Genomic DNA, 21,151 nt, shown 5'->3' with positions numbered 1-21,151 from the left:
ATCTGGACGTCGTCTGACTACCAGAGAAATTGCAGAAGACATGGACATCAGCACTTTTTCGGCACATTGAGAGAGACGTGCGGAGGAATTCGCACGTCGGGACAGAGCCGCATGGCGCAAAGCAACGCCGTGATGAAGCCTCACAGGACATGTTCTAGCATGTCCAGCTCATCCACAATTTCTCGGATGGTCACACGACTGAAAAGCCACCGAAAGCCATCTGAAAGCCGTTCTGTGAGACCAACACGGAGGTGCTTTTGTCCTGCGCCATTCGCGGCTCTGTGGCGCATTCCTCCGCTCCTCTTTCCATGATAAAAACTCCTCTAACAGTGGAATGTGCCGAAAAAGTGCTGATGTCCACGTCTTCTGCCATTTCTGTGGTAGTCAGACGATGTCCCGGATTAACACAGCCTTCACTTTGGAAATGATCTGGTCGTTTCAGCCTGTCGATTGCCGCTCGGAGTGCGGTGCGCCCTCAGCCGCTGTGGGCGGTCTTTAAACTGGCTGTAACACTCCTTAATCTGTGTAATCCCCATAAAATCGTCCCTGAAAGCCATCTGAATTTTCCGAATGGTGTCCACCTGGCTGTCTCTCACAGTTTCTGGAAAAATTTGATGCAGCAAAGCTCCAAATTGTTCAGACATTTTACTCGCAATAAAAATCCGACAAGGGGGGTGGACCACTGCTCACTCAAAGCCTGCTCACAGGCGAATGACGCAACCGACAGGTGTGAAAAAACTCACGCATGCGCACGAAGGTTCAAGCTTGGCTGATGCAATCACACGTGATTCAAATCCATATGGTTTTTGCAAAAAGTAAAAAGGTCGGATAGTTTTCTAACAGACCTTGTAATTGTGCCACGGGTCCATAAAGTCATAGCTGATGTTGCAAAACAATGGTGATTCAGCAGGCTGCCAAAAAACACTCCAAAACTCAATAAACTTGGATCAACTTTTATTTAGAGACCTGAAAGTGCATACAGTACTCTTCTGACATAGGTACAAAGGGTTTTACACCAACAAATATTTTAATCAGGGAGAAAAAAAACTTTATTGTAAGCAGTAGAATAAACTAATTGTGCACAACAGGCTGAACATTGCTGCTTCACTGATAAAGCAAAAATTGACATATTTTCTGACAGTAGTAAACTATTGACTAACTGCATCTAAATAAATAGGATCAAAGCATAGTCCACACAAGCCACAATATATAAAGTTTTGAATATATGTGTGTATATATATATATATATATATATATATATATATATATATATATATGTGACCACAGGACCTTTGTGGCTGAGACGGCGGTGGGATCGAACTCCAGACGGCTCGCACTAAAGACCATTCCTCTACCAGGTCAGCCAAAGGGGAATTCCCCGTTAGCCAAGCTAGCGGGAACGTCTTTTGAATCAGGACCCGGGACCTTCATCCCGCTACATATGTTGTTACATACTTTGTTTTTGACTTTTCTGTTACGAGTTTGGTTATTTGTATATGAGTGTGAATTTCTGTTATGCATGGGTGTCTAATAAATTATATATATATATATATATATATATATATATATATATATATATATATATATACACTCAACAAAAATATAAACGCAACACTTTTGGTTTTGCTCCCATTTTGTATGAGATGAACTCAAAGATCTAAAACTTTTTCCACATACACAATATCACCATTTCCCTCAAATATTGTTCACAAACCAGTCTAAATCTGTGATAGTGAGCACTTCTCCTTTGCTGAGATAATCCATCCCACCTCACAGGTGTGCCATATCAAGATGCTGATTAGACACCATGATTAGTGCACAGGTGTGCCTTAGACTGTCCACAATAAAAGGCCACTCTGAAAGGTGCAGTTTTATCACACAGCACAATGCCACAGATATTGCAAGATTTGAGGGTGCGTGCAATTGGCATGCTGACAGCAGGAATGTCAACCAGAGCTGTTGCTCGTGTATTGAATGTTCATTTCTCTACCATAAGCCGTCTCCAAAGGCGTTTCAGAGAATTTGGCAGTACATCCAACCAGCCTCACAACCGCAGACCACGTGTAAAAACACCAGCCCAGGACCTCCACATCCAGCATGGTCACCTCCAAAAATGTTCTGAGACCAGCCACTCGGACAGCTGCTGAAACAATCGGTTTGCATAATCAAAGAATTTCTGCACAAACTGTCAGAAACCGTCTCAGGGAAGCTCATCTGCATGCTCGTCATCCTCATCGGGGTCTCGACCTGACTCCAGTTCGTCGTCGTAACTGACTTGAGAGGGCAAATACTCACATTCGCTGGCGTTTGGCACGTTGGAGAGGTGTTCTCTTCACGGATGAACCCGGTTCACACTGTCCAGGGCAAGATGGCAGACAGCGTGTGTGGCGTTGTGTGGGGTGAGCGGTTTTCTGATGTCAGTGTTGTGGATCGAGTGGCCCATGGTGGCGGTGGGGTTATGGTATGGGCAGGCATCTGTTATGGACGAAGAACACAGGTGCATTTTATTGATGGCATTTTGAATGCACAGAGATACCGTGACGAGATCCTGAGGCCCAGCAGGATAATGCACGGCCCCATGTTGCAAGGATCTGTACACAATTCTTGGAAGCTGAAAATGTCCCAGTTCTTGCATGGCCGGCATACTCACCGGACATGTCACCCATTGAGCATGTTTGGGATGCTCTGGACCAGCGTATACGACAGCGTGTACCAGTTCCTGCCCAATATCCAGCAACTTCGCACAGCCATTGAAGAGGAGTGGGACCAACATTCCACAGGCCACAATTGACAACCTGATCAACTCTATGCGAAGGAGATGTGTTGACTGCATGAGGCAAATGGTGGTCACACCAGATACTGACGGGTATCCCCCCCCAATAAAACAAAACTGCACCTTTCAGAGTGGCCTTTTATTGTGGAAGTCTAAGGCACACCTGTGCACTAATCATGGTGGTCAATCAGCATCTTGATATGGCACACCTGTGAGGTGGGATGGATTATCTCAGCAAAGGAGAAGTGCTCACTATCAACAGATTTAGACTGGTTTCTGAACAATATTGAGGGAAATGGTGATATTGTGTATGTGGAAAAAGTTTTAGATCTTTGAGTTCATCTATACAAATGGGAGCAAAAACCAAAAGTGTTGCGTTTAGATTTTTGTTGAGTTATATATAGTATATATATATATTATCTATATATATATATATATATATATAGATATATATATATATATATATATATATATATATAGATATATATATATATATATTATATATATATAGTAGTATCAGTGTGTGTTGTGTGCATGTTTGTGTTATGCAACTTGTTGCAGATAATAACACTCCAGTCGCGCGTCATTGTATATCAAACTTTCATAGTCATAAAAGTGTTTGTTTTGAAGTGCCAAATAAGACGTCACAGTACCACACAACATGTGAGGGAGTACAGTGAGAAAACCTCCACAGAAAGTGATGGAGACAAACATCAGCACAGATAAAACATTTATAACTGGTATTAAATTTATAGTTCTGGGCCTGGTGTAGAATCAAAACAGTTTTCAGTTGTAATGTTAATGTTTATAATTTTATAGGACATAATGACATGTAAATGGAAATGCTTTCACTCCATGGGATCACACAAGTCCCAACATGGCAAGGAAACTGATCATTTCAGGTTCATCAAACAACATTTTGTACTTATGATCTCAAAGGTAGAAGTGAATTTAAAGTAATACTTCATGTGAGATATTTCCTCCCTGTAGACGTGTAGTGTGGTATTTTCAGTCTTGCTTCAGGTTTGTGAAAAAGGGCACCCACATCAGCTTCTTACCCCACTTTAGGTACATGATTGTCTTTCTTCTGTCATCTCCTATCTTTCTAAACCGTCACACACAGCTGTTTCTCTCTCAAACTGTGGTTATGTCGATTGTGTGTGACCAGTGCAATATATTGTGCACATTAGCAGAATGATGATGATGGCCCATACTATACTAATACACTTTTTACTGATACTGATAAGAAGAGAAGTACAAATTCTGCATCCATATCCAAATCTACACAAAATACTGGAGTATCACTGACTGGTGTAGGTAGTTGATGATGATGATGATAATAATAATAATAATAATAATTATTATTATTATTATTATTATCATATTGTTATTATTATTAGTTTTTCCTGTGTTTTTACAGTAGTCTATAATCCAAAGTTAGTCAATTCTACACTAAAATGATTACATCTCTTCAACAAAAATACTTTGAACAATTAATTCTAATGCACAAATGACACTCAATCCCCTCAAACAAAGTGCAAAATTTTGGGGTCCCTGCAGCATTTCCGTTTCCTGTAAGGTCTGACAAGGCTAATACTATTTATATGGTACTATATTAAAGGTGTGCCTTTGAAAATAACCATTCCCGTCAAGAGGGGTACTCTATATTGTAGCCTTATATCCAACTAAGTAAGTAAGTCCTTATAGGCCCTGAGGTTCATTATTCCAGTGCTTATCTCTGGTTTTCTACATCCAGCTACAAACAGCCTAAATCTCCAATATCTGCACAGTACTGTGTACAGACAACACCTTTAATAATGTATAGGACAATACTGAAACACTTACTATAATACAGTATAATATTTGTGACTAAATCACTTAAAGGCACATTTAACAATTTCATAAGAAAACTTCATGGCCCCCACTCAATTGCCAAAAAAATAAAAAAAATAAAAATAGAACCATGTGCATGATGTAGCACTTCTACAATAAATGCCACCCCAACTAACTCTTATGCTGATACAATTTTATGATAGATTTTCATGATGTACTTAGTGGAGGTGTACTGGGTTGTGGTGTATGTCAGGGTGCTGATAATATTTGTTGCCCACCTTATTTCCATATAGTTTGGACAACACTTCAGCCTTATAAGGGACTGTGGCACTGAGTCATTACACAGTGCTGACAGCTACAAATTTTACAAGTTGTGTGACAATGAATAGGTCTATTTTTTGGTCACAGCTTGTCTAGTATTTTGGATATTTGTACTCTACAGATTTTGTCAACATTACTCGATCATTAGGTTCAGTCACATTTGTAGAAGAATAGCGACAAATCAGATTGAGGGTCAGCAGTTAACCAGAGACTGATCTGAAACCGGTTACTTACCCACATATTTAAAACGTGCTTATTTCTCTTAGTATTTATACTTTTACATACAGTTGTGCTCAAAAGTTTACATACCCTGGCAGATTTTTCAGAGAATATGAACAATAACACAAGTTATCCATCTTCATGATGAAGTGCTATAGAGGAGGATTTTCTTAAAAAGACGACCTGGAAGTTTAGCTACAAATTGCCACAAGGTACATCTGAGATGCAAGCCTGGATTTAATCTGTTTTGGTGAAAGAAAATCCTTCTCTGCTCTACTCCACTATGAAGCTAAGAGTAGTGATGCAAACTGTGCACTGTGCACAATTTCTCCAATCACAGCCACATAAGCCTATAACTTCTTCTGGGTTGTCTGGGTGTCTTGGTGGCTTTCCTCACTCTTCTACTTCTTGCACAGTCACTCCGTTTTTGAGAACTGTCTACTCCATGCAGATTTACCATAGAGTGCCATACTGTTTGTATTTCTTTGTAATTAATGTAAATAAAGTCCAGAACATATTCAGTGGCAGCTTCACTATCAGAGAGCCTCGTCCACAAACCACCACAAAAGACTCCAAGCTGTCATTGATGTTAAAGGGGGCAACACACAGTATAAAGAACAGGGGTATGTAAACTTTGGATCAGGGTCATTTGGGTAGTTTGTGTTGTCATTATGATTTAAAAAGAGTAAACACAGTTGTTTGACAATAAATGGCTTCACCCAACCACTAACCATGAGTGAAACAAAGTTTTTGTGTTGTCATTCATATTCTCTGAAAAATGGCCAAAAAACTAAACTTCTGCCAGGGTATATAAATGTTTGAGCACAACTGTAGACATACATTGAAATCCCTTCAGGGGTATTTGGCTATACTTGAATGTACTGCTTCACTGTATAAATGGCCCCCTTTTTTACTTTTACAATATCAGTATACTTCAAAAGACATAAGCCAAAAAGCAGAATAGGTCGCTGAACTTGTTTCAACATCTAAAGCGGTAAAGTACTAAAGAACTGAGCCTTTACGACAAAAGTTGCCTGTAAAATTACAGTAAAATATGTAAATACCTTTACAGACAATACTGTAAATTGTAGAGTATAAAATCATTGTAATTTAGAAAAATATAATAAAAGGAGAACTATCCCCCCGTCATGCATAGCCAGAATCACACAGAATGGCATCAGAATGACCAATCGGCGCACATCCTAAAAGTGTCGGGTTTCAGTTCCAAAACGTTCTAACAGCCATCTGCGATAGTCCACACAGTTGGTCAAAATCGGCCCCAAGTGTAATGCACATGTTCAAAACCCCAGACGCCATCGAGATGGGACATCTACGTATCTGACGGCAGTCCATGTGCAGTCTGAGGACCATCTGACTGCAATTTACATATTCTGATGGGGGCAAAACAGGATCCGAAACAATTTGAGTACATACGAGGGACCTGCATGTGCCACGTATAGTAATGCCCACCCATTAGTGGAACAAGAACAACATGAGGCCCAAAAGATTATGTAACATTTGACATTCTGAACAGGTCTAACATACATATATGGCACCCATATTGGCCTCTCTTCATTGGCTTCCTGTTAATTCTAGAATAGAATTTAAAATTCTTCTTCTTACTTATAAGGTTTTGAATAATCAGGTCCCTTCTTATCTTAGGGACCTCATAGTATCATATCACCCCAATAGAGCGCTTCACTCTCAGACTGCAGGCTTACTTGTAGTTCCTAGGGTTTGTAAGAGTAGAATGGGAGGCAGAGCCTTAAGCTTTCAGGCTCCTCTCCTCTGGAACCAGCTCCCAATTCAGATCAGGGAGACAGACACCCTCTCTACTTTTAAGATTAGGCTTAAAACTTTCCTTTTGCTAAAGCTTATAGTTAGGGCTGGATCAGGTGACCCTGAACCATCCCTTAGTTATGCTGCTATAGACTTAGACTGCTGGGGGGTTCCTATGATGCACTGAGTGTTTCTTTCTCTTTTTGCTCTGTATGCACCACTCTGCATTTAATCATTAGTGATTGATCTCTGCTCTCTTCCACAGCAGGTCTTTTTCCTGGTTCTCTCCCTCAGCCCCAACCAGTCCCAGCAGAAGACTGCCCCTCCCTGAGCCTGGTTCTGCTGGAGGTTTCTTCCTGTTAAAAGGGAGTATTTCCTTCCCACTGTCGCCAAGTGCTTGCTCACAGGGGGTCGTTTTGACCGTTGGGGTTTTACGTAATTATTGTATGGCCTTGTCTTACAATATAAAGCGCCTTGGGGCAACTGTTTGTTGTGATTTGGTGCTATATAAATAAAATTGATTGATTGATTGATATATAGTAAATTGCAACAGCCTTATACCATAAAATTTACAGGTTGTTCTGCAAAGGTATTTGCCTTTTTTTTGTTTGTTTGTTTGTTTACCAAATTATTTTGGCAACAACAGCTGGTTGTTTTCATGATTAAAACAACATATTTTTTATTTTAATCTATGCTGTTGTTGGGGTTTTTATTTGTATTGTTACAGTGTATTTTAGTGTTCCCAAGGATCAGTAACTTTGTCCACAAATGTGGTCATGGTTTGCTGTTCACTAGGGATGGGACATCTAGTCATAATAAGTTGACTATGACTAGCTAACATCTGACTCGTCGACTATTTTTTATTAGTTGATGAGTCGGATGCCATTTATAAAGTTAATTTAACCATCAAAAGTATAGACCTGCTGGAGCTGCCACCACTGTCTTCACTCAGTGAAGAAAGTATGTGAAGTCAGTCTATGTAAATGGATGCAGGTATTGTCTTCATGTTAATGTTTTTTTTGTATTTGTGAGTTTGTGCTTATAATTTCTGCAGGTTCTTGATTTTTTTAAAGTGTACTGGTCCATAAAAGTCTCATTAGTGGGTTGATGATGATTCATTCAGTTTCATAGTGTTAAACTAGACCATCATTAGTTTGTCGGCAGCAATATTTCATCAGTAATATATTCATTTGGTGCCAGTTTGGCGGGTTTATTCCTTTTTCATTGAACGGACAGGTGAGGCTAAATACTTTATGTAATGAACTATCTTATGCAGAAACTTTTGCAGAGCATTTCTGTGATTTAAGAAGGTTTTTGGTTATCACAATTACAGAAATGAAATAAAAAAAAAACCTCTTGTGATGTTAACACTAACCAGTATGTGCTACAAGTGCTTTTGGACAGCGCCACCATGTGGGCAGCTTGCTGGTGTATCTCAGCTTGGCTGCTGGCTGAGAGCGGGCCAGGCCAGTGTTACATTCAGCTGCTGGTTGTGCTGGATGAGGGAGGTGTGCCGATAGTGGAGGACCAGCTCTCTGAGGGAGGAATAGACGTTGTAGGGCTCAGCAAAGCCATAGCCAGCGGACGTCCTGTAGATCACACAGTGTTTCACAGCTCCATCCACACTGTGGGAAAGTAAAAACAAAAACAAACAAACTTAGATGAAATGCTGTTTGTTAAGCTTTGGTCCCACCAAATAATAAAGCCATGAATAATGAGCCACATATGGATTTGTTAGAAATTTCAGTGATTATTCAAATAATGAGGCACGTATATGAACAGTGCACAAACAATTAAAAAACACCGCATGTGAGTGATTGCATTACAGCGCAGCTCATCTGATTGATTGTAATGAGATGTTAAATCTATCGTAAATACTTTCACAGCTGCTCATAGAAAGGAATGAACATGCAACTGTTTTACAAAGCCATTACAATATAAACATTACAAATAATTACCTTTTAGGCAGTTCCAAATACGTTCTCCACTTCATGAAACACACGAGAGAGAGAGAAAAAAAAGCAGCAGCTGAAACAGTCCTCTGCGACTGACTGGCGTCCTGTCCTGGGTGTACCCCGCCTCACGCCCTATGACTGCTGGGATAGGCTCCAGCCCCCCCGCGACCCTTAATTGGACAAAGCGGTAGAAGATGAATGAATGACTGAAACAGTCCTCTGTGATTCCGGAAGTGATTAGAGGTGTTTTCTGAGAAAAAAAATGATTAATCCGCTATGAAATAATTATCTTATATATGCAGCGTCCAGCACACAAAGCAGGTGGGACTGTCACGACGAAGTGTACGAGAGTGTGGAGCCAAAATAGCCTGTCTTGTCCTCGGATAACGGGCTTCCAACAGCCTCGTACTCACCACTAACATTCCTGTAACATCCTCGTTTGTCTTCGTAGTACCCCGTACACAAACTGCTCCACGCTGTTTTTGAAAAATTTTGAACTTCTAGAAATTAGCGCCACACTCAGAGATGAGCTTCGTTAACTGAATATTCTGCCTGTAAGAGCCTCTAAGAGCCACTGATCTTCCATGATTGTTGAATAACTGGACTCTTACCAAAAAAGAAAAAACAGGCTACATGGCTCATTATTCATCCTTCATTACTTGGTGGGACATGGCTTTACATCCTGAATTTACTTGGGGGGTGGGGGAGCTACTCACACCACAGAGCAGGCAAAGGAACCCCTCTGAGTTTGGCTGTCTCTAATGAGAAAGGTGCCATCTCGCCTCCCCTTCAGCAGCTCCTCAGCCTCTCTCCGTCTCATTCCACCAACATACCAGCTCCTCTCCTCCTGGTGGCTGTCTTCTGCCAGGGTGTACGGGCTGGAGGACAGTAGAATTGTGGTACGATTTATCATTGTGCAAATGGAAAAAATCTTTTGTGTACTATGAGAACAGAACAGTGGACCTTAAAAATGGTATACTTTTAAATACACTAGTATTGCCAAAGATCTGCTTGTCAGGATAAATTTTGTTCTTCTGTACATCCCTCTGGCAAGGTTTTATATCTAAAAACTCAAGAAATGTAAAACTCTCATAATCAAAATTTTTCTACATTAATACTGGGAGGTCAAAGCTCTGTGTGCCACCCCATAACAATCCATGCATTTCTAACCATTCTAAGAGCCTTTTTTAATTGAATTTTGGGCTTCAGTTCAATTCAGTTCAATTTATTTCATTTATATAGCGCCAAATCACAACAAGGTTGCCTCAAGGCTCTTCACACAAGTAAGGTCTAATCTTACCAACCCCTAGAGCAAGTATACAGGCGACAGTGGTTAGGAAAAAACTCCCTCTGATGATTTGAGGGACAAACCTCAAGCAGACCAGACTCAAAGGGGTGACCCTCTGCTTGGACCGTGCTACTGACACAAGTAACAATACAAATATACAGGAAATTTTGGGAGTCCATGCTGGTGCACAGGACAGGAGGCCTGGAAAAGAAAACACCTACTCCCATCTCTGGATGGCGCGCACCTCAAACAGACAGAATAAACAGAATCAGGTGGCAGAAAGACAACAAATACAGTCTAATTTGTCAGCATTAAACAACAAGAAAAACAGAAGAAATACTAAGGTGAAGCTTAGGCCACTAGCCCTAAGCTTCACTAAAACAGCCAGACTTTAGATAAAGTTGAGGCCGCAGCCTGCTCCATTTCCTAATAAAATGAATTTAAAAGTGACAAAGCATATTAACACAGCATGCCAGTGTGCTAGAGATACGAAAGGGAAAATAAGTGTGTCTTAAGTCTAGACTTGAAAGTCTCTACAGAATCTGACTGTTTTATTGATGCAGGGAGATCATTCCACAGAACAGGGGCACGATAAGAGAAAACTCTGTGACCCGCAGACCTTTTATTCACCCTAGGGAAACAAGCAAGTATGAAATGTACCAGAAGCCCTGAAATGGTCACATAAATGGGGACAAAAGCTGCTCAAATGTAGAACGAAGTCTTGACTGTATACTCATCTGAAAAGTTCAATTTTGGCAAATATAAGATGCGCTGACAGCCAAAAATCTATTTACAGTTGGGTCCCTTGCCCTCATGGGCAACTTACTTGTGTTACACTAGTATTGCCAATATGCAATAGCTACAACTGTGTATACATAGGTGTTATTTTAACAGTTTCATGCTTATGAATACTAATCGTGTGATTGTTGCTTACTGTATGTGTCTGTAACAATATTGCTGATATTTATGCTGTTTTCAAGGCATACTGCATGAAAGTGTGAGTTCAAATGATACAGTTAATGACACTCACTCTTCATCTTCATTCCTGATTTGCAGCCAGTCACTAATCTGACTCTGATTAGTGTCCTGCTGGTTGAGCCACCTGAAACATGGACAATACACATTTGGAAGGTCACAAAATACTAAACATTCAAGTTGTTCCCATCATATCATATCATGTCTACTCTGTCCTTTAATCGGTGTATCATGGGTGGTATTTTGAGGAAACATAATGCTAAAGTGGCGGCACGGTGGATTAGTGGTTAGCACTGATGCCTCACAGCAAGAAAGTTGTGGGATCGCTTCCCGCCCTTTGTGTGTGGAGTTTGCATGTTGTGTGTGCTCCCGCTGGGTGCTCCAGCTTCCTCCCACACCCAAAGAGTGGCAGGTTACTTGACTGCAGGTTAATTGACTGCAGGTGTAAAGTGACTGTAAGTGTACATGTGAGTGTGTGTGTGTTTGTCTGTACTGTATTTGTCTGTCTATAAGTGGCCCTGAGATAGACTGACGTCCTGTCCAGGGTGTACCCCGCCCCATGCCCTATGACTGCTGGGACAGGCTCCACCCCCCCGTGTTACTTTAACAATGTCAGTGTTAGTTTCACACTGACAGTGTTAGTTTTACACTGGTGATTTTACTGTGTAGAAAATGGATGGCTGGATCACACCAAAGTGCATGAAATGATTCTTTGATGGATCAAAAATGGATGGAGACACTACAGCCAACCCACATTACTAACTTAAATTAAGGGCCCTGTCCCACTGGGGAGAGGATTAATTTTAATTAATTGGCTAAACAGCAACTCTTCCTTTTGTTGGTGTTAAATAAAAGTCCTGGAGGAGACTACGTTTTTGTGGATTTACACAGCCGGACCGGCACTGACTGGCAGGTATGTCACTTTCTGCAACATATAGTACTTTGGGTTTACGTGACGTGTTTGTTATGCATTCACAGATTTTCCGCAAATCAGCTGCAAAGCAGATGTAATAAAAACGCTTTATTCGTGGCCAATTTGTATGCATTCGCTACAACATATTTTAGTTTGTGATGTGGACATGATGGGCACGATATATATCTGTTTTACACACTGTCCCAGTCTGCTGCTAAGCTGCAAATCCCCGTCAGTTGCGGATATCGGCAGTTAACGGCAGATATACAGCGCACAGAGTGAGTATGTATTGTGTATGAATTGAGTATATATGGAGTATGTAAGGCGGATGTTATCCGCATCCAGATTTTTGAACAGCTCAAAAATCCTGGCTGCAGACATGCGTGCCTCTGTGGATGATCACGGGCGTGTTCTGATGACAGCCGACTCATACAGGCATGTTACATGGATATTGTGGATGTTTGGCGAATATGGGCCAATTTTGTGCACAATCCATACACAAATCCTCCTTAACGCCTGTGGGACAGGGCCCTAAAATAGACTATTGTATCCTAAGCAACTTGCAGTCAAATTCCTACAGTGATAATTGTGTGCAGTGTGTTGATTGGGAGAAATTTTGGTGGACAATGACTTGAGTATAATTTGATGTACAGACAGGAACAGTTATGGATAATCCTCTTGGTTTTTTAGGTAATGGACAACCATATCGCAACCCAGTCTCATGGCAGGTCATGATTCAGCAGCACGAAATATACATTAATCTATTGGTTCGTGATATTGTGATGAAAAGTGCCTCATTTTCGTCACGGCAGCACAAATTCATGCTAATTCATTCCGTGATGGCTGCACGAAATTAAAAATGAATTGAGGGGGTCGGGGTGGTTATGGTTAGGGTGGGGTGAAGGAGTAGGGTTAGGGTTAGGGTTAAGGTTGGGGTAGGAGTAGGGTTAGTAACAGTGAGTTAAAAAAAACACCCATCACGAACATTTTAATCATTTCGTGACGAGAGCACGAAAAAAAACAGGAGACTGGGCTGCCATGTCTATGTCACAGAGCACATCACAACATGAAAACAAAAAGAAATGACAGGCTAACAAAACCTACAGTTAATTATTGTTCATTGAAAATAGTTTGGGTGCTGTCCCTGGTGCTGAAGGGGTTTTATCTTTTTAAATTATTTCAAAATAATAGATCATTAATCTTAAATAAATAAAAATGCTGGACAGTGTGCCTTCATCCAGTGTCATTCTTCAAAAATACTTCAGTTACAGCCATTAGTGGATGGCTGCTTTGCCGTAATTCAAAACTGGATTTGGTAGCCTGCAGTGGGAGTTCAAAAATGTTATAGAAAATCTAATACCTATGGTAATATCTTACTATGTGTTAACCTGTTACACAGTGATCAGCCATAACATTGGAACCACCTCCCTAATATTGTGTAGGTCCCCCTTTTGCTGCCAAACAGTCCTGGCCCTTTGAGGCATAGACTCCACTAGCCCTCTGAAGGTGTGCTATAGCATCTAGCACCTAGACATTAGCAACAGATCTTTATAGTGGATTGGACCACAGCAGGGACCAGTCTTGGCTCTCTGCACACATCAGTGAGCTTTGGTCACCCATGACCAAGGTTGGGTAGGATTACTTTGAAAGAATACATGTGGATTACATGTATGCATGTACATACATTTGGATTACTTGTAATCTGATTACTTTTGGATTATATTTCAAAGTAATCCTACCCAACCTTGCCCATGACGGTGTCGCAGGATCACCAGTTTCCTTTCTTTAGACCATCTTTTGTTAGATACTGACTACTACAGCCCGGGAACAACCCACGAGAACTGCGATTTTGGAGATGCTCCAACCCAGTTGTCCAGTAATCACAGTCTGGCCCTTACCAAAGTCAATCAGATCTTAATTAATCTCTGTTTTTCCTGCTTCTAACACATCAACTGTGAGGACAAAATATTAACTTGCTGACTAATACACCCCACCCACCAACACGTTTTATGCTGGATGCCCTTCCTGACGCAACTCCACATTACATGGAGGCAGGGGTGGGGTTTGAACCGGGAACCTTACCTACTGAAACCAAGTGCACTAACCACTTGATCACCACTCCTGCCACACACTATGTATCTATGAGGCCCTATTATCCTTGCTAATAAATAAGGTACCATTAGCGGCAGTGTGTGCCTTCAGATGTCTTGGGACACTGAGGGACTGAAATGCTGAAGGTTTGCACTTACAGTAGGTACTGATCTTTGATCTTCCTGAGCTGTACAAGGTTAGGCTTTAGGTGGTTCATTTTTCTGTCAGCCTCCATGTGAGCGAGCGCCTGCATCCTCAGTTCCTCCTCCAGCCTCCTCTTGCAACTGTGAAAATCCTCCACCCTTGACTGCAGCTCACCAGAGTTACTTTGGATCCTGAGAGAAGGATGGAGGAGGATCAGTCAACACTTCATAAATCTGTGTTTATACAGTTCCAATGCATTTATATTCTGTGATAGACCGACGGCCTGTCCAGGGTGCATTCTGCCTATCGCACAGTAATTACTGGGCCAGGCTCCAGTCACTGTGACCATTAAGAGGACTAAGTGATTTCAGTAAATGAATGAATGCATTTATTTGAGTGAGTTATTGGTGCTACGTGACCAAGGTAGGGTTCTGGGTCCATCCAGTCTCCATCTGTTGGAAGTCCCCAGATCAAACCCGAAACATTGGGGCAACCGAGCTTTCTCAGCCGCCTGGCCCAGACTTTGGAACAAGCTCCCCCCGATCTACGCATCATCATTGATTTGGGTCTTTTTAAAACTACACTGAAGACTTACCTTTTAAAATGGCTTTTGTGATGTGACATTTCATTCTGGATTTATGTACATATTTATTGTCCTTGATTTTATTTTGCCATTGTATATTGTCCTTGTGTTGTCTGTTTTTAGTTATACTGGAAAGCACTTTGGATGCCTTTTGGGATGTGTAAAGGGCTATATAAATAAAAGTTGATTGATTGATTGATTGATTGATTGATTTTCAGCCTATCTATCTATGCTTTTGCCATTTTTGCAAAAGCAGCACAACTACTGAAGATTATTACTTTATCTGTTGCTCATCTATGTGTTGTTTTGTCTTTTGTTGGCTTTGCCATGATAACAACTCGACATGTTAATTATTCAGACATTCATGTACTTATATGAGTGTCAGTTCAAACTCCTTGATTAAATACAGGAGGAGCTCCATCTTGTAGTATAATGTGCAACACAAGTTTCATTGGTAGTTTATTACTGACACAGTAGTGGTGTTCACAGTACTAACATGTTGTAAGTACAGAGTACAATCGTGCTCATCTGTGTGCCTGTGGGTGTGTTGATCTAACAATTTGCTGTGGTCAGGTGCAGTGATGGCTCTTAAAGGGTATGAAAGATGACACTCTGATTGGTTTATTTAATATTATGCACAAAGTACACCCATGACGAATTACGAGGATAAATCTCACCTCTTTTCACCCTGTCCCATATTTTGCTCGCAGATTATCCACCCCTTTTCTATACCTGCTTACTCCACGTAAGGGTCCCGGGGGGCTGGAGCCTGCTGGCAGATTATGAACTTTGTAAATAGCAAAAATGAGATGGGAATGCTCCAAATGGATTTGCATAAACCGTGTATCAGACATCATCAAGATCAGGTGAAACATCTCTGTTTTACTAATCCTGGTTTTCAAAAACAGCTGGTTGTATCATAATAAAGGGAGTGAATCATGACAAACAACTTTATTGCATTATGTTTTTACTTCATTTGGGTCATTTTATTTAACATCTTTAAAAATTTTTTAAATGATTTCCAAGTTGCCGAATACGTTTTAGGCACTTTTAGAATGTTACAGTCCCAAAAATTTACATATCTGACTTGAGACTAATTAAACTTTCTGTCATATATTTTGTGTCCACGGGTCAAGAGTGTAGTTTCGTCAGTAGAATGGGTTCTCTGGTAACTGAAGGTCAGTGAGCTTGTTATGTGAGATGGAGTTTCAGTGTCCTTGAGCAAGACACTGAAACTGCTCAGCGTTGGGGCACAATTCCCCCTCTTGCCCATACAAACGTAAAGTAAGACCTGTATAGGCCCTGAAACCATTGACCCATTTGTGCCAGTGCTCATCTCTGGATTCTGTAACCGGAAGCAAATAAAAGTCTACGTCTCCCCCTGTACGGGATGCCAGTCCATTGCAGGTTATTTCCCCAGCCAAGGTTGGTACTCATTTACAGCTAGGTGGACTGAGACAATGCAGATGAAGCGTCATGTCCAGTTTCAATGACTGGGAATCAAACCCAGGTCTACATATTGGCATCCCACTGATCTACCTGCTGTACAAATAAAAGTATGGAATAAACTTTGATTTAATTTGATTTTAAGTTTTTAATTGAGCTGAATCTGTAAAATGAAATATCGTATTTTCCGGAATATACGAGGGTAGGCTAAAAAGTTCTAAGGCTCACTATAATGCAGTTAATGCATTACTCCTTCATGGGGAGCCTTAGAACTTTTCAGCCTACCCTCGTAAGTCCCATTTTGTTTTTTGTTGTTGTTGTTTTTTTACTAGGTTGGGAGGCCCTGTGACTTATACGCAGGTGCAACTTATAAATGGAAAATTCACATTTGTTATTAATAACAGTAATTATAATAGCTATTTATATGGAACTTTCCCAAGAATCAAAGCACTAAACCAAATACACTACAATAATAAAAGAATAAATGCCGGTAATAAAAAAATACACTACAACAATGCATAAAAATCCCAAATTAAAGTGCTCATAATAACATAGAAAAAGGTGCAACTTATAGAACAGTGTGACTTATACCCTGGAAAAAAACGGTTCATATGAAGTTTTTAAGCATACTTGTCAGTCTCTGCACCACTGTCTAACGTAAGAAACATGTTGATGTATTCTTTGCTGTAGCGTTCTTGCGTTTCACATTCCTCTTCAAAGATCTGGATTATTTCTCTGAAAGCATCAATGGCCATCTGCTTGCTCTGTAAATCCTGTGCAGGGGCAGAAACAAAAGCCTACTTTTAGAACAGCCTGGCCAAAGTTTCCAACAGAGTGATGTGATAATGAATTGAACTCCAATTCAGGTTATCATATTGCAAACATCCATCATTGCATTTTGTCCAGAAATCAAATGGGAAGGGGGGGGGAGTGAGTCCAGAAAGGGCAAAGAGGGTGAAGGTTTTCTTTGCAACCACCCACTCCACCAGGTGATTTCATTGATTACCTGAATCCATCTGCTCAAAGTGATGTTAGTCAGTGAAATCACCTGGGGCCTCATGTACAAAGGCTGCGTACGCAATAAACATGGCGCACGTCCTTCTCCACGCTGACGTTCAGATGTATCAAGTGAAATGACTGTGGAACTGTGCGGTGCGCCACATCAAGTTGATGCCAGGGTTTGAGTTTTGTTTGGTTTTCTGTCATACTTTGTTCTTTTGTTATTTTTGCATTTCATTGGTTGTGGTTTGTTTATTCTCTTGTTGAGATTTTTCTGCTTGAGTCTGTCTCTGTTCCTTTTGTCTCTCTCTCTTGGTTCTTGGTGATGGGTGTTTCCCTCTCTCTGGCCACGCCCTTCTTTGTTTCTGATTTGCTGATTACCACCTGGGGTTATACAACCTCTGGCAAAAATTATGGAATCACCGGCCTCGGAGGATGTTCATTCAGTTGTTTAATTTTGTAGAAAAAAAAGCAGATCACAGACATGACACAAAACTAAAGTCATTTCAAATGGCAACTTTCTGGCTTTAAGAAACACTATAAGAAATCAAGAAAAAAAAAATATGGACTCACTCAATTCTGAGGAATAAATTATGGAATCACCCTGTAAATTTTCATCCCCAAAACTAACACCTGCATCAAATAAGATCTGCTCATTAGTCTGCATTTAAAAAGGAGTGATCACACCTTGGAGAGCTGTTGTACCAAGTGGACTGACATGAATCATGGCTCCAACACGAGAGATGTCAATTGAAACAAAGGAGAGGATTATCAAACTCTTAAAAGAGGGTAAATCATCACGCAATGTTGCAAAAGATGTTGGTTGTTCATAGTCAGCTGTGTCTAAACTCTGGACCAAATACAAACAACATGGGAAGGTTGTTAAAGGCAAACATACTGGTAGACCAAGGAAGACATCAAAGCGTCAAGACAGAAAACTTAAAGCAATATGTCTCAAAAATTGAAAATGCACAACAAAACAAATGAGGAATGAATGGGAGAAAACTGGAGTCGATGTCTGTGACCGAACTGTAAGAAACCGCCTAAAGGAAATGGGATTTACATACAGAAAAGCTAAACGAAAGCCATCATTAACACCTAAACAGAAAAAAACAAGGTTACAATGGGCTAAGGAAAAGCAATCATGGACTGTGGATGACTGGATGAAAGTCATATTCAGTGATGAATCTCGAATCTGCATTGGGCAAGGTGATGATGCTGGAACTTTTGTTTGGTGCCATTCCAATGAGATTTATAAAGATGACTGCCTGAAGAGAACATGTAAAGTTCCACAGTCACTGATGATATGGGGCTGTATGTCAGGTAAAGGCACTGGGGAGATGGCTGTCATTACATAATCAATAAATGCACAAGTTTACATTGATATTTTGGACACTTTTCTTATCTCATCATTTGAAAGGATGTTTGGGGATGATGAAATCATTTTTCAAGATGATAATGCATCTTGCCATAGAGCAAAAACTGTGAAAACATTCCTTGCAAAAAGACACATAGGGTCAATGGCATGGCCTGCAAATAGTCCGGATCTTAATCCAATTGAAAATCTTTGGTGGAAGTTGAAGAAAATGGTCCATGACAAGGCTCCAACCTGCAAAGCTGATCTGGCAACAGCAATCAGAGAAAGTTGGAGCCAGATTGATGAAGAGTACTGTTTGTCACTCATTAAGTCCATGCCTCAGAGACTGCAAGCTGTTATAAAAGCCAGAGGTGGTGCAACAAAATACTAGTGATGTGTTGGAGCTTTCTTTTGTTTTTCATGATTCCATAATTTTTTCCTCAGAATTGAGTGATTCCATATTTTTTTCCTCTGCTTGGTCTAAAAAAGTAACCGTTACTGACTGCCACAATTTTTTTTTCCTGATTTCTTATAGTGTTTCTTAAAGCCAGAAAGTTGCCATTTGAAATGACTTTAGTTTTGTGTCATGTCTGTGATCTGCTTTTTTCTACAAAATTAAACAAGTGAATGAACATCCTCCAAGGCCGGTGATTCCATAATTATTACCAGGGGTTGTATAAGCTCACTAGGTGCGTTTGACCTCCAGCCTGTTGCTTCGACCACGCCTGATTGCCTGATGAATTTTGTACTGCTGCTTTTTCTGGACTGCTTACTCGTGCACTGACCTCCGCTATCCACAACCATAAATTCTTCAAAAAACTAGAGCTGCTTGTTTGAGCCGTGCATTTGTGTCCTGCAATTCCTGACCATCCTGCCTGATAGTTGATGGCTGGCATATGCACGTTTCTACAGTTATTGGTCCACTGACGACACATAGAGGTGATGCTGAGAAACTGTTACGACACAGTAAATTCACCAATGTAAAACTAACACTGATAGAGTTAAATTAACACTAACAGTGAACATATGGTCAGAGTAGGACCATATGTACACTGGCAGTGTTAATTTAATACAGTGGCACGGTGCGCTATGGGTGGCTGTTTGGTGAGTAAATAGTTTATTTGTGTTCCAAATGAAAACCAGTGCATTTGGGCATGTGCACATTCAAATATGTTTTTTTTTTCTTGATGTTCACCAACAAGAAAAAAGGCTAGTGCTGCAGAGCTTCTTAACAGGCCCCCAATTGTCTCCTTGTGTTCAGTATTTGACAATATTTGGCACACCTCATTTGTTTTACTTCAGTGTGTGTTCACTGCTCTGAGCCCACAGTGTTTACAGCATCACACACACACGCTCCCACTAACTTTTGTGCCATTTCATGTTTATTCATTTTTACTGGGTACCAAATAAACTATTCCTGCATGTCTCCACTTCATTTCCATCATCTGTTGCTCATACTTGGTAAAATTTATTTTCTGTGTTCATGTGGAAGGATCGAACAGAGAGAATTCCCAGCTCCCAGGGCCTATTTGCATTAACTTGCACATTTAAATCGGGGCGTGGAAAGGGAGGAGTTTGGTACGCCTGCATGTGAGCTCAATTCCACGTTGATTGAGAGGTACAAATGGAACATGCTTGGATCCATGCATACCCACACTTTGATGCATCTGGATATTTTTGGGTGTACGACAGTTTCTGGGTTTTAGCGTACTCCATGTTTTAGTAGGAAATACACACAAGTCTTTGTACATGAGACCCCTAGTCAAGTGTGTGCTTGTAAAGAAAACCTGCACCTTCTTGGCTCTTTCTGGAGTCAGTTTGAGACCTCTGATCTAGGATTAAATGAGTTATAACAAGCCATGCTTCCACAGAATTAATTATTCATTTCATGCAGAGAGACATACAGACCAACGCTAACAAAAGCTGTGATGTGAAAATGATTTTATCCAACAGTCTGTCAGTGTTTGGGATGCTACTGTACCTGGGAAGTTTGGTTAAACTTCTCGTATAGATGGTCATACTCTCTGCTCTTCTCCTTGTACTGTTCTTGAAATACCCTCACCTGTTCTCCAGCTGTATCAGTGCCAACCTGCTGCTGCACAGACATCAATGTAAAAGGGAATCAAGGCAGGCACATGCTTAAATTTACAATTTAAAGTCTTACTGTAACTTTATTTGACTTCTTATTTTAGTATGTGCTCTCATCCACAGCAAATTGAAACTTGTGCAAGAGCAAAATAAAGACAATTTGCCAATATAATTTTATAAAAGATGTCAGTTACGGAAACTGTTGAATATAGGCAAGAACAGTTTGTACATAATAGGTAGTAAATTTCATAACTAGAACTCTTTTATCCTTTAATACTGTAAACCAAACCATAAAATACAAATATTAAAAATTAAGATATTAAAATTACTGCACATTTCCATTCATACCTTCAGAATTTTAATAAAAGAACACATTTTCTGCAAAAA

At 40.4% G+C, this 21,151-nt stretch overlaps 1 protein-coding gene and 1 long non-coding RNA gene across 4 annotated transcripts in view; one reads left to right on the top strand and one right to left on the bottom strand.

Annotated features, from left to right (window-relative positions):
* Positions 1-4,906: 4,906 nt before the first annotated feature.
* LOC117518843 lies at positions 4,907-20,991 on the top strand. The gene is made up of 3 exons (XR_004563091.1): positions 4,907-5,053; positions 18,827-18,835; positions 20,982-20,991. It is a non-coding gene; the product is annotated as an uncharacterized LOC117518843 (long non-coding RNA).
* Positions 8,320-21,151, bottom strand: part of LOC117518842 (phosphatidylinositol 3-kinase regulatory subunit beta-like) — a 57,185-nt gene continuing 44,353 nt past the window's right edge. For 2 of the 3 annotated variants that reach the window (XM_034180086.1, XM_034180087.1), the window contains 5 exons: positions 16,951-17,093; positions 14,306-14,482; positions 11,199-11,270; positions 9,597-9,758; positions 8,320-8,550 (listed from right to left, as the gene is read on the bottom strand). In XM_034180086.1, the coding sequence (XP_034035977.1) occupies positions 8,361-8,550; positions 9,597-9,758; positions 11,199-11,270; positions 14,306-14,482; positions 16,951-17,093 (744 nt within the window). In that variant the 3' untranslated portion in view covers positions 8,320-8,360. Of the gene's footprint in view, positions 8,551-9,596; positions 9,759-10,389; positions 10,413-11,198; positions 11,271-14,305; positions 14,483-16,950; positions 17,094-21,151 lie in introns of all 3 variants that reach the window. The other variant, XR_004563090.1, reaches the window with a different exon arrangement.

This window comes from Thalassophryne amazonica, chromosome 10, assembly GCF_902500255.1.
Source record: "Thalassophryne amazonica chromosome 10, fThaAma1.1, whole genome shotgun sequence".
Taxonomy (NCBI): domain Eukaryota; kingdom Metazoa; phylum Chordata; class Actinopteri; order Batrachoidiformes; family Batrachoididae; genus Thalassophryne; species Thalassophryne amazonica.
Note: the sequence above shows the minus strand (reverse complement) of the source record. Positions and strands in the feature narration are given on the sequence as shown.